The 12,275-nt window shown below is 40.7% G+C and overlaps 2 protein-coding genes across 15 annotated transcripts in view; one reads left to right on the top strand and one right to left on the bottom strand.

The window, feature by feature from the left end:
• LOC105204306 (transmembrane protein 170A) overlaps window positions 1–12,275 on the bottom strand; it is a 57,400-nt gene that overhangs the window by 5,051 nt on the left and 40,074 nt on the right. For 7 of the 14 annotated variants that reach the window (XM_039449470.1, XM_039449471.1, XM_039449472.1 and 4 more), the window contains one exon: window positions 3,549–12,004. The exons of 2 other annotated variants lie outside the window; for them this stretch is intronic. In XM_039449470.1, coding sequence (XP_039305404.1) covers window positions 7,154–8,065 — 912 coding nt within the window. In that variant the 5' untranslated portion in view covers window positions 8,066–12,004 and the 3' untranslated portion in view covers window positions 3,549–7,153. Of the gene's footprint in view, window positions 1–3,548; window positions 12,005–12,275 lie in introns of those variants that run through there. 5 more of the 14 variants (XR_005574822.1, XR_005574827.1, XR_005574830.1 and 2 more) reach the window with 5 other exon arrangements.
• LOC105205507 (E3 UFM1-protein ligase 1 homolog) overlaps window positions 1–12,275 on the top strand; it is an 80,912-nt gene that overhangs the window by 46,532 nt on the left and 22,105 nt on the right. The window contains exon 2 of the mRNA XM_039449461.1: window positions 1,372–1,949. Coding sequence (XP_039305395.1) covers window positions 1,372–1,949 — 578 coding nt within the window. The remainder of the gene's footprint in view (window positions 1–1,371; window positions 1,950–12,275) is intronic.

Below are 12,275 nucleotides of genomic sequence, written 5' to 3'. Positions count from 1 at the left end.
GGCGTCGTGACCTTCGGTCACGCATCGGTGACCCTGTTTACGCATCGGTGACGACGCGTAAACAGGGATTCCGAATTCCGAGAAACTCGGCTCGGAATCCTTCGCATACACAAAGGCAACTTGTAAATACCTTCCGTCCGAGCGCGATAATTCCCGTCTTTGTCCGTCCGCACGTGCTATCTCTGTTCCGTCCGTCCGCGCGTTATCTGTTCGTTAGTCCGTCCGCGCGTAGAAATAAGTCACCGTCATTTGTCCGTCTGCGCGTCGGGTCTCGAACGCTACTTTCTTTGTATCATTTCAACGCGAAATAAATTATATTTTGTTTACCACCAACCTCGCGTTTAGTTCTCTTGGCGACCTCCTCTGCGTCCTCGTCCGCACGAAATCACGCCGCCCCGTGCGCGGAAAAGTCAGGTCGTTAGGTTAGGTTAAATTTATTATGCATTTTGCGCCGATATTTGTTGTCCGGCGGATGTTCGGCCCGGACGGCTTGAAGGATGGACGGTCGGGGAGGGGGGGGTCGGAAGGCGGTTTGTTGCAAATTAAATAAACTATATTGATTGACATTTTGACAATTTTAGTATTTGACACATCAATATTGACATAATTATCAAACTATTATGTGCAAATATTATTTGTCTAATTTTATATTAAATTTTTCTATAAATAAACAGAATTAGTTCCTTAATAAAAGTCATTATGTATTTTTACAATAATGTATTATTATTAAATTCGATTTAGCGCGCTTTGAGTATATTACCTTTCTTGAGCGCGCGAAATTCTAACCCTGTCATTCGTAATTATTAAATTCTTTGCAATTGAATATTATTATAGTCTCGACATTTTGGAATTAGAATTTTTGTCTTAACTGTTAAACACATATTGAAAATTCCCCTAAATTTTTGATTGCTTACTGAGCGGTTGAGAAGACGGTTTGAGAAAAAAAATTCGGGCTAGGTAGAAAAAAAGTTTGAAGTCTTCTTTATTGATTGCTACAATTGACTAACTTTATTGCTTAACTAAAATAAAATGGCACAAAAGTAAAGTTTTTTCGGGAAGGTCTCCCAGACAACACCCACTTATGTGTTTAAGGGTTAAAATCTTTTAAAGAATCTTATTAAAATTATTATCGTTAGTTTTGTTACACCCTGTACATAAGAAAATAATCATCTTCATTAATCATCTGTCGCTTGTTTTAGTTTTTTATTTGAATTGATTTTTTTGTACAGTTGACGAATTTTTCTTATTGAAAGAAGTACTTAAAAAATTTCAATTTATTGTCAATTAATTAAAATTAAATTTATTTTAATATATTGTCAGTGAGATTTTTTTATTTTTATAGTGGTTTAAAGTAATTATATATATTTACAGACTCTCTGAGCGAAACTGTATAGAGATTATAACAACATTGGTAGAAAACAAGTTACTGGATATTATATTTACCAATGATGGTAAAGAATACGTTACACCTCAGCATCTTGGAAAGGAAATCAAAGACGAGTTGTACATTCACGGTGGGAAAATCAGTTTGGTCGACCTGGCACAAATTCTCAATGTCAATCTATCACAAGTGACTAAAGTAGTAACAGAGATCGAGAAGCACAACAAAGGATTGAAAGTAATATTGGGACAGCTTATTGACAAGAGTTACATTAGTAAAATTGCGGAAGAGATAAACGATAAACTCATACAACACGGCTGTATTAACGTGGCTGAATTAACGCTCACATACAATCTACCAGCTGATTTTCTACAATCAGTTGTCGAGAAAGAACTTGGGAAGAATATACACGCCATCCAAGACTCTCAAGATCTCAAAGTTTTTTATACCGAGAGTTTTATTAGTAGAAATAAAGCAAAAATTAAAGGCGCCTTGTTTGCTGTCACGAAACCTACGCCATTATCTGCAATATTGGGACAGTGTAGCGTACCAGAAAGAATATTTTTATGTAAGTGCAAAAATATTAATATAAAATAAGTTTTTAATATAATTTACATAAATATAGAGATGTCCCAACTATTCAAAAATTTCGGAGCTAAGGAATTCGAATACAATTCATGAAATCACACACACACACACGCATGCACGCACGCACGCGCACACACACACACACACACACACACAGAGAGAGAGAGAGAGAGAGAGAGAAATTTTATAAAATAATATTTAAAATAACTTTACATAATTAATATAAATTTTTCTTAACTGGAAAATTCTTTTTTTTTTTTTTTTTATAAGGTATTTGAGCTGAATAAGGCTTAACTCTAAGACTCACTTTTAAAGGGTAACACCACTGTAAACGGCTCAAATAAAGCATTTTTTGCGATTTTTTTGCATGGAAGGAAAAGTAAGAAGATATTGATGAATGACTGTTTGAAATTTTTTACAATTAGTCTGCTTTCCCAAGACCGTAAAGCATCCCTTCTTTACTCAAATATTCTTCCTTATTTTGTTTCTGCGTCGATTTTATGCCGGTGCGTGCCTCCTTTGCTTCATCTGTTTAAGACCACTCGGCGTGCTTGTGCCTTTTTCCAATTACACCAAGACACTGAGCACTTCTCGTGTTGCGGATTTTTATCGGTTGACACGAATAAATGGTTTTATATTAGCATTGCACACAAAAATCAAATTTTCAAGCGAAGAAATGATGTGGTCGCAATACGTGAAATGTTCTTTGTGGATGTACGCTATACTAATGTTCCTTTGTTTTGAAATGCTTTTCATTCAACATAAACTCCTTCTAATGATATTTGTTGCTGTATTAGAATAGTTAGAAATCAGAAGATAAGTCATTAGTACTCTTTGAGCAGGTATTGATGTGTCGTAGGTAGTCGTTTTGGAGCAGTCCGACACGCTTAAGAAAGAGCGCAAAATTTCAAAAAAGAAATTTTGTAACAGATATAAGACTTTTTTTAACTTATTCTAGAAGGTACAAAGCATTTTTTAAAGTAATAAAGAAAATTTTTTTTTAATTCTACAGTGGTATTACCCCTTAACTTTGCCATTTAAAAACTGGTATTTGACCGGTCATGATAAAAATAGGTATACATAAAATGACGGTAGGTTTAGTGTTAAAGTGGAAAAAATAAATGCTTTTTTTAAAAGTTTAATTAAGTTTATTATCTTATAAATGCTTTGGAAATGCGTTAAAAATATGAAACATTTTATTTTATATTATTATTTTTGACATATAAAAAAATTGTAATTAATCCGTAATGGTCACTCATGATCCAAAAGACCCCACGCAACTTTTTTCTTAAATTTTTGTTAAATTATCTCAAAAATTAAGAATTTTATGAATATTTTTGTAAAAAAAGTCAAATTTTGCGATTTTTTTTATTTGAATTTGTTCATTATGTTAAATTCATCTGAAAGTATACTATCTTGCGAAATTATCTCAAAAATTAAAAATTTTATGAATATTTTTGTTAAAAAGTCAAATTTTGTATTTTTTTTATTTGAATTTTTTTTATGTTAAATTTTAATTAAAAAAATTTATTGGATGATAAAGAACAGACCTCAAGGTATGTCCAGTAAAATTGTTGTGACGATATATCAAAAAGCTGGCAAATGGCGACTGATTTTGTGCAAAGGGGTCCAGTGGTTCCTATGTGATCATTATGTATTATTTGGAAGTGTGACCATTACGGGTTAATACAAAATTTTATTATTTTTATTCAAAATAATTTATATTCAAAAATAAAAACAGCCTTTAAATTTGCAGACACAAATTTTTTAGATCTGTTATATACAGAATTGTTTACTAATGTTTGACGTTTCTATCTTTTAATTCTCTTTGGATTTACTGTTTATTATACAGGGTGATTTAGAATGACCCATGTGTCCCTGTAAAGACGTGTTTTTAGGTAAATTTTGACCCGATTTTTCCGATACGAAAATTTTGTCCGACGCTCACTTTTTGAATTATAAGAGAATAAAGTTAGCGAATTATGGGCCGTGTAAACATGATAGATAGAAGCGGCGCAACTCATCGTCTGACGCGGACGCTTACACGAGGCACTCTTGCGATTAACTGTTTGACAATGAGAATTATTCTACCGCATAAAAGCATAAAACACGCGCGCGCACACACACACCACTGTCTCTCTCTCTTTCTCTCTCTCTCTCTCTCTCTCTTTCCTCTCTCTCTCTCACCAAGTTTGTATTTTCTTCAGAAATTGTATCACAAAACTTGTGACAATTTTACGGATTTACCCACATACTTGATGGATAGCACAAGACCGATTTACGAACGATTCTATTACTTTATTATTATTAATTAGTATTAACAGTTAATTACTTGAAATCACTTGAAGTAAGAACGCATAACACACATAACCCGACGTGATCCAACGCAAAGACTATTGGCTCCTGCATACTGGACGCGGAAACGCTTGCCGTGTAGCAAAATACGACGCGACAAGCGTTTCCGCGTCCCCGCGAGCTCGTAAATCAGTCTTGTGCTATCCATTAAGGGTGTGAATTAATTTGTGAAAGTGTTACAAGTTTTATGATACAATTTTTAAGAGAGAAACAAACTTGGTGTATTTCTTGACGTTAATTTGTCACATAGGAACGTGAGAGGTTTTTTATGCTACTTTTTCACGATCGTGAAGTTCATCCAAATTGCAACAGTAAAAACGTCGAACCTGTACAAGGTAAGTGAGAAAAAGAAAGAGAGGGAGAGAGACAGAGAGGGATTGATTGATTGATTAATTGGCATTTATTACAGTCTTAGGGTAAACCCTCTAAGAACAGGCAAAATATACAGATGATACAGATCAGAGAATAGTTCAACTTAAAACTAATAACAAATATAAAGATAATAATAGAAATACATATAAAAACAATAATTAGAATAGAAATAAAAATGTGCTAAATAAGATGTCCAGCGCGAGCGAACAGTGAATATAATATACAGACATAATAGGAAAAAAAATAAACAGAACAAAAAATACAATATATATTTATATAATACAACAGAAAGAAAAAATGTATGTACTAAGCAAATGAAAACGAGAACGAAAGAGAGAAAAGTAAGAAAAATAAGTAAAGTAAAGAAACATGTTAATTTAATAAGACATTGTCTACAACGTAGTTAGGCCTAATGAGGAGCCTTACTATGAAGCAGAAGGTGAAGATTACGCTTAAAAGCGCTAATGGAAACAGCACCGCGGATGGGTGCGGGAAATGAGTTTCAAAACGAAGGAGTAGCTATGGAAAATGAGCGCTGGTAAGTTGATATACGACTGGAAGGTACAGCAAAGTCGAGCGGAGAAACCCTAGAAGTAGTGCCTGGTCGTGCGCGAGGCACCAACCTGGATGCTAGATAGGGAGGTGTCCCAGTATTGCTGACAGAGTAGATCAGGCAGCCGATGAGGTAAGACCTCCTGTCCTCCGCACTCAGCTAACCGAGCTGGAGATAGAGATGGGAGGCATGATCGTCCTAGCGGAGGTAAAAAATGAAGCGCATTCATAAACCGTCTGAGCTTGAGACTTTGCTGACCAGTTAGATTAGTTAGGACGGCAGAACAATAATCAAAGAATGGGAAAATTAGAGAGGACACCAGTCGCACTCGTAGAGGACGCGACAGGCAATGCCTGTAATATTTTAGAGCACTTCATTTACCCGTTGAGAGGTTGACTTAATCTGCTCATTCCAGCTCAGCACACTAGTAAAGGTCAAGCCGAGGTTGGTTACGCGCTTTGTAATTTCGCTGGGTGTGCCATTAAGGGGAGATATACACCTAGCAGCCGGAAAAAAGGTCATTTTTGTGAATTTTTTTAAGGAAAACTATTTGAAATTTCGTATTGGGAGTTTTTCTATCTAAAAGTATACACATTCAGGAATATGTCCAATTTTTTTATTAAAAAAAATCAAAAATTGACGAAGTTGTAGTATAATCTTTACAGCGCCGTAAAAAAATCCGGAAAAACGGTACCCACTAGCGTTTCCTCAAAAATCATCTGAAACAAAAAACCAAAAAGATTATTAAATTAGATACTATAATCTAGTACTTGTCATAGCCGATTTTGAAAATATTGATTTATGACAAAATGGCGGACGTTTGAACATAACATAGCGATTTTTCGACCAAAAATTAGTTATTATTTTACCTATAAAACAAAAACTAACCAACAAAAAAAAATCCTATGACAAGTACTAGATAATGATGTATAGAATAACCACAAAAAAATTCAAAGCAATCGGTTCAATGGTTTTCGAGAAATTTTGGGTACCGATTTGAAAAACGTGGTTTTGAGAAAAACGCGTTTGAAAATTTGTGAATGAATAAATCATTAAATTTGTCAACTTACATGGAATCATCGATACCAGGCCCATAGTGTAAGTCTTCTACGGTTGACGGAATGTTCATATTTTCTAAATTTTGTTGTCGGCGCCGTATTCGACCTTTCGTCTGTTCTTGCGCTTGCAGCTCGGCTTTCGCTATGCGAGTTTCGTCTTCTTGCGCAGCGTACAAGTGCGCGCCCGATCCGACCGATATTCCTAACACGTTCATGATTTCTAACAATGACGTGACACCATTGTTGAACGTGCATGTTGCAAGAAATGCAGCAATGTTAACAATTTTGGCCCCGCTGTGCATCGATTTTGGAGCTATTTTCCAAATAAGTTAGTTGAAGCTCTCATTGCTGTTTTGTGTGTATCCGCCAACACAACGTTCCAACAATTTGTCATTGCTGAGGTCTTCGTAAATTGGTTTGATGGCATCTAACACCGTTTTTGGCAATGCTGAATAATCGTGACGGAAATTCCTTAGTCCTCCTTTAGCTTTCGCTTGTTGCCACTTGCACCACGATTCGGGGCCTTCGGGACAAAAATGATGTTCAGGCTTGCTGTCTATTGAGCCGTAATGGTAGAATGTTGCCCATATCGCTTTTTTCATGTCATCCTTGGAGTTACTGTTTCTTCGAATGGCTAAGCCATAGTAAATGCTCAGTTTGTCTGTAAACTTTGCCGTCAATTTGTTTTTGCCGCCGATTCCAGAATTTTTTTTTGCATTCGCGAAGACGGGTTCCCTTTTGAACGTGTCCCACGCATTCTTTTTTTATAATCTCAATCTCACCATACGGTTTCGCATTTACTAATCCCGTGTACGTCTTAGAGTCGCCATCCCCAACATAATTAATTTACATAACTCCATGTTTTTCGACAGATCTTGAAAATAATTCCTTCATGGCGTCTACTTCCATTTTGCCTGGCGATCCGACATGATTTGCCTGGCAATTTTCTTCGTGATTAGATTTCCATTCCTGATATTGCTCGGTATTGACGTGTTTATTCCAATAGTTGCATTCAGCACAATAAGCAGACTTTACAATAAAATCAACGACTTTTCCTGTCAAGTGACCAATGAGAACCGCAACTCCATATAATGAGGTAAAACCACGTTTTCGCCACGTACCATCTCCTGAAACGGTCAGTTTTTTGATATCATCACTCGAATTTTGATTTGTTATTTCCTGTTGTTCTTCTTTTACAGCTTGTTTTAACACCAATTGAACAATACTTGAAGCAGCAGAATGAATGTTCTCAATTATCATATCATACGTCGTTTGTTGAACCGGAGGCGGTAAATCCATGAGGCCACAAAATTTCATAGCTCCACGCAAACCAATCCCCAATAAACGCATAACAAAAAAGAATCGTGTATTTATTTCGTAAGCAGTCTTGATGTACGGGCACGAAGGAATGAAAGTCGGTTTGCAGGATGAACATGAAACTACAATTTTAAAACCGAGCCCTCGAGTGCTTTCTATTGAGAATCGAACATCACTATCACACTTTTTGCATTTTACACATTCCGATAAGGCAGAAAACACTGCCAGAAAATTCAAAATTCGATACCCGATGTTTGGATCTTCTGGCGCAGATGTCTCACGATCAGTCTTCAATTTTTTGGCACTCGAACTAATATTCTCGTCGGAAAGTTCTACTTTTTCGGCAGTATATCGATTTTTAGGCGGTATCTTCTTGCTTCGATCTTTGCGAAAAGATCCGGATTGATGAGCTTCCCGAGAACCTTTATTTCTGTTATCCATTTTCCTCAGAATATGTATTCACAGACAAAAACTCACTGTAACGCACAGTTGCACGAACGGCAAGCTACTGACGAAAGGCATCCAATTTCTGGCTAAGAATAACGGTCGTGGGATATTTCCGTTATACCTGGACCCGAGCACACCCGAAAACACAATAGAATCGTAAAACAGGTCATTTCGAAGGGTCGCTTGCCGCTACCTGCCTCTCGGCTCGGCCGCAAAACAGGCGGTACGGCGCGCTCTCCGAGACGGTTCACTCTCTCGGCTGTAACTTCGTTATTTATCGAGATATTGACTTGCAATTTGAATCAGATATTCTTGAGACCTCATGCATCAAGAAAATGAAAAAAAAAATCGATTTTTTCGACCATGCTAGGTGTATATCTCCCCTTAAGCGTAAGGACTAAAGCATGATTGGCGTTGATGGCATTAATGTAGCGGGCACTACCCATGAGAATGGCCTTGGTTTTGGAGGTGTTCAGCGTGAGGCAGTTGTTGTTTGCCCACCTCTCGATAGCAGAAATGTCCTCGCTGATTTTCCCAAGTGCATTTGCAAGGTTGGATGGACGGAAATGTAAGTATATTTCTAGGTCGTCGGCGTATAACATATGGTGGGAATGACGGAATACAGCTCTTAGGTCGTCTATGAACAGGGCAAAGAGCAAGGGGCTAAGGACGGAGCCCTGAGAAATCGTTGCGCCCGCGAACACGCTGTGTTTTGTCAAGAGATACGACTCAAACCAGCGAAGTACAGGAGAGGAGATGTCGAAGTTGGAAAGCTTGCTCAGAAGTAGGTTGTGGCAGACGGAATCAAAGGCTTTGGAAAAGTCGAATAGTATGAGCAGGGTGACCATTCTTTGATCGATGGCCTGCTTTACATCATCCGCCAGTTTCACGAGCGCAGTTTGCGTGTTATAGCCACACCGAAAACCGGATTGTAGAGAATCGAGGAGATGGGACGAGAGTTAAGAGGACAATTGATCATAAACAATGTGCTCAAGGATCTTGGAAAGGAAGCATAAGAGTGAGATAGGTCGGTAGTCTGAAAGAGAGGAAGGAGTTTTGATCTTAGGGAGAGGGATTACGTGGGAGCGCTTCCATAGGGTAGGAAAGGGAGAGGTTTAGAAGATCCAGGATGACATAAAACACGTAGGGAAGACAGTCGAGTATAAAACGAAGATTAAGATCATTAGGGCTAGCAGCGTTGGATGACCGCGTAGCAAGAGTTGTTAAGAGGATGTCCGGTGTAACATGCTTAAAGTAGAAGGAAGAAGCGGGAACTGTGGTTGGTGCAGAAAGGGAGGGAGTAAGTACGGAAGGTCGAGGACAAGGAGGGAAATGGTTGGGAGTGATGTCTTGCAGTAAAGAATAAGTTTAGCTGATCAGGTGATGTATTGGGAGACAAAGTGGGCGAGCGAGACTTGGCAAGGCCCATCGATCGCAACTCAGACCAGAGCTGAGCGGGAGAAGAGGCAGAATCGAGACACTGCAAGATAATCATTCCTGGCTTTGTCCAGTAAGTTGTTTACTCCGTTGCGCAGTAAACGAAAAGTGATCAAAGTGGAGGAGAAAAGACGCCTGCAAAAGGCTTTTCTGGCTGAGTCTTTCGCGCATAGCTAAGCGCAGTTTCCGCCGAATCGACGGGGCGGGAGGTCTTCTGGCACAGAAAGAGCGAAGCGGAGCAAGAGCGTCAAGAGCTGAGAGTAGAAGATTATTGAAGGTAGCGATCTTATCGTCGAGCAAGTCGGAATGGTATACGATGGTCTAGTCGAGGGTGCCTAAATGGTTATGTAGTGTCTTGAGGTTATAATTAGAGAAATTGCGAGCAGAGATGATGCGAGGCGGAAGGCCATTGTAGTGACTATCAAGGGTGACCTTGATAAGATCGTGTGAGGAGAGGAAGGATAGTGCACATTGTCGATGGGACAGCACAAAGGCACTATTGCTGACCAAGCAATAATCTATGCGAGTGTGCGAGGTGGCTGTGTGGTGTGTCAGAGAACGGAACAATATGGAGATGATTACACTCGCAAAATTCTCGCAGCGAGGTGGCATCGAAGGACTGACGATTTAGGTCTATATTAAAGTCGCCTATTATCACAGCAGACGGAATGGAAGATAGGAGCTTTTCGAAATCTGCTTGGAAATAGGCGAGATGACCTAGTTTAGGAGGACGATAGATTATAGCCAGTAGGAAAGGCCTGCGTCTCATCGCGTCACGCAGGAGCGAGAAGCCAGGGAGGCGTACCGAATCATCAGGGACGTTGGACTTGAGCCACGTTTCAGACATGGCGAGTAGGTCAAAGCTGTTGGTGGAAAAATAGTAAACGAATTCATCAAAGTGGGAGAGAAGAGATTGGCAGTTCACATGACATAGTCGAAGCGGATTCAAGACGGCAGAGGGGGCGGCCGGCGAAGGTCAGGTTTCACCAGCAGATGCAGATCAGGCGGCAACCGCATGGCTGGCTCCGGGAGCACCACAAGACGCCGGGGGCGCACGAGGTCTGATTGTAGGCGCCTGCTGAGGGCTAGTCGTCGTAGCGGGGACGCCCGCAGATTGAATTGAAAAGGACGCAGATGCGATGGCGTGCGCGAGTTGAGGTCATTGCGGAGGAGGTTTTCGGAGCACCGGCGGTGAGGCTGTCCAGATGCTTCCAATGTCGTACTCTAATGGGCAAAGTATCCAAGTGGCGCTTAATGAAGATGAGGCCGTTACGAATCCAGACTCGATGAAGTTTGCTATCTCGAACTGCACGTCTTGCCTCATCGAAGACGGTCCTCACTGCAGCCAGCAGTCTCATTGATATCGATTCTGGAGCTCTAGAGTCCCGTAGACACCTTGGCACCCTCAAGGACTCCTTTGGCCCTCTTCCCATCGATCCACCGATTACGGGCATCACTGGAGGATAGTTTGACGATGATGGGGCGCGAATAGTCTTTAGATGGAATCTACACACAGAACGCGATCTCGGTAGGCGAAACCGCGACTCCCAGTGCGGAGGCGATGCTGGTGGTAATGGCATGGATGTTGGAAGGGAGCTCCTTCACGCTGAACATGATGAGCTCGGAGCTGAGTCTAGCGCGCTCAAGAGATGCTTCTCAAGATGGCCCGCAGGCGTGCCAAAGCCATCAGAAGGCCGTGCTTCCAAGACAAGGACACGAGCATCCCGAATGATCTGCCTTACGTCAATGTCACGAACAGAGGACGTCACCGCCTCGGTCTTAGCCTCAATAGATCCTAAGGACTGCTGAAAGCCACGCTCAAGCGAGGCCAGCTGAGCCTTCAATTCCGGAAGATCCCGCAACTGTTCCCTCATCGCAGGGAGATCGAGGAAGCTTGCGCTCAATATCCTCGACCTTAGCAAGCACCGTAGCAATGAGGCTCCTAATAGAGTCCTGTTCGGCGGAAGGTGCGGCCGATGACAATTCAGCACTCGCGAGCACCGGGTCATGAGAATCAGAAAAATTTCCATGGTGGCTCTGCGTCTGGCAGGCCGGGTAGGAAAGCATTGAAAGATCGAGGGAGCCAGATGCGGAGCCGTGCAAGTTCCAGGCGTAGTCCTCGTAGTAAATGTGTTTGGGATTGCGGTTGCAGCATAGCGCGTTGATAACAGCAATAAAGCGCTTACAGTGTGTGCAAGCAAGAGTCATCGTAGAGAGAGTAGCTGATTAACAGAAACTTACGAACAGACTCCAGGAAATCGAAAACAGCACTCACGAACAGATTCAGCCTAGCAGCCCCACACAGAGGCGCGAGAGACACCGCACAAACAGATCCGTCAGGTCCCGAGCACGCGCACGATGCGGTGTCGAACGGCAGGCAGCACCGAAGATATAGGTTATCCACAGATGAGATGCATTAAAACCAAGAGAGAGGCGGTGGCCAGCCAAAAAGCGCTCACCTAGGAAGTCAAGCAATAGAGCCCTTGACCAAGAGACCTGCAACAAGGCGAAAAACGGCAGCAAAGCTTTGAAAAAGACAGAGCAGAAAAGAAACACACTAGCGCAGTACTCACCGAGAGGGGGGGGGAGACAGAGACATTAACGTTATTACATAATTGTTACCTTATAAACATGAACTGTGAGGTATGTAGCATGTGCTCAAATTTGGTAAATCTATTGCACTGCAGAATTACTCTCGTGACACGCTTTTGAGCTATCTGAAGTTTATTCAATTGCGTTTCACCAATCCCAACTGATAGAGTAGCAC

This window comes from Solenopsis invicta, chromosome 5, assembly GCF_016802725.1.
Source record: "Solenopsis invicta isolate M01_SB chromosome 5, UNIL_Sinv_3.0, whole genome shotgun sequence".
Classification (NCBI taxonomy): domain Eukaryota; kingdom Metazoa; phylum Arthropoda; class Insecta; order Hymenoptera; family Formicidae; genus Solenopsis; species Solenopsis invicta.
Note: the sequence above shows the minus strand (reverse complement) of the source record. Positions and strands in the feature narration are given on the sequence as shown.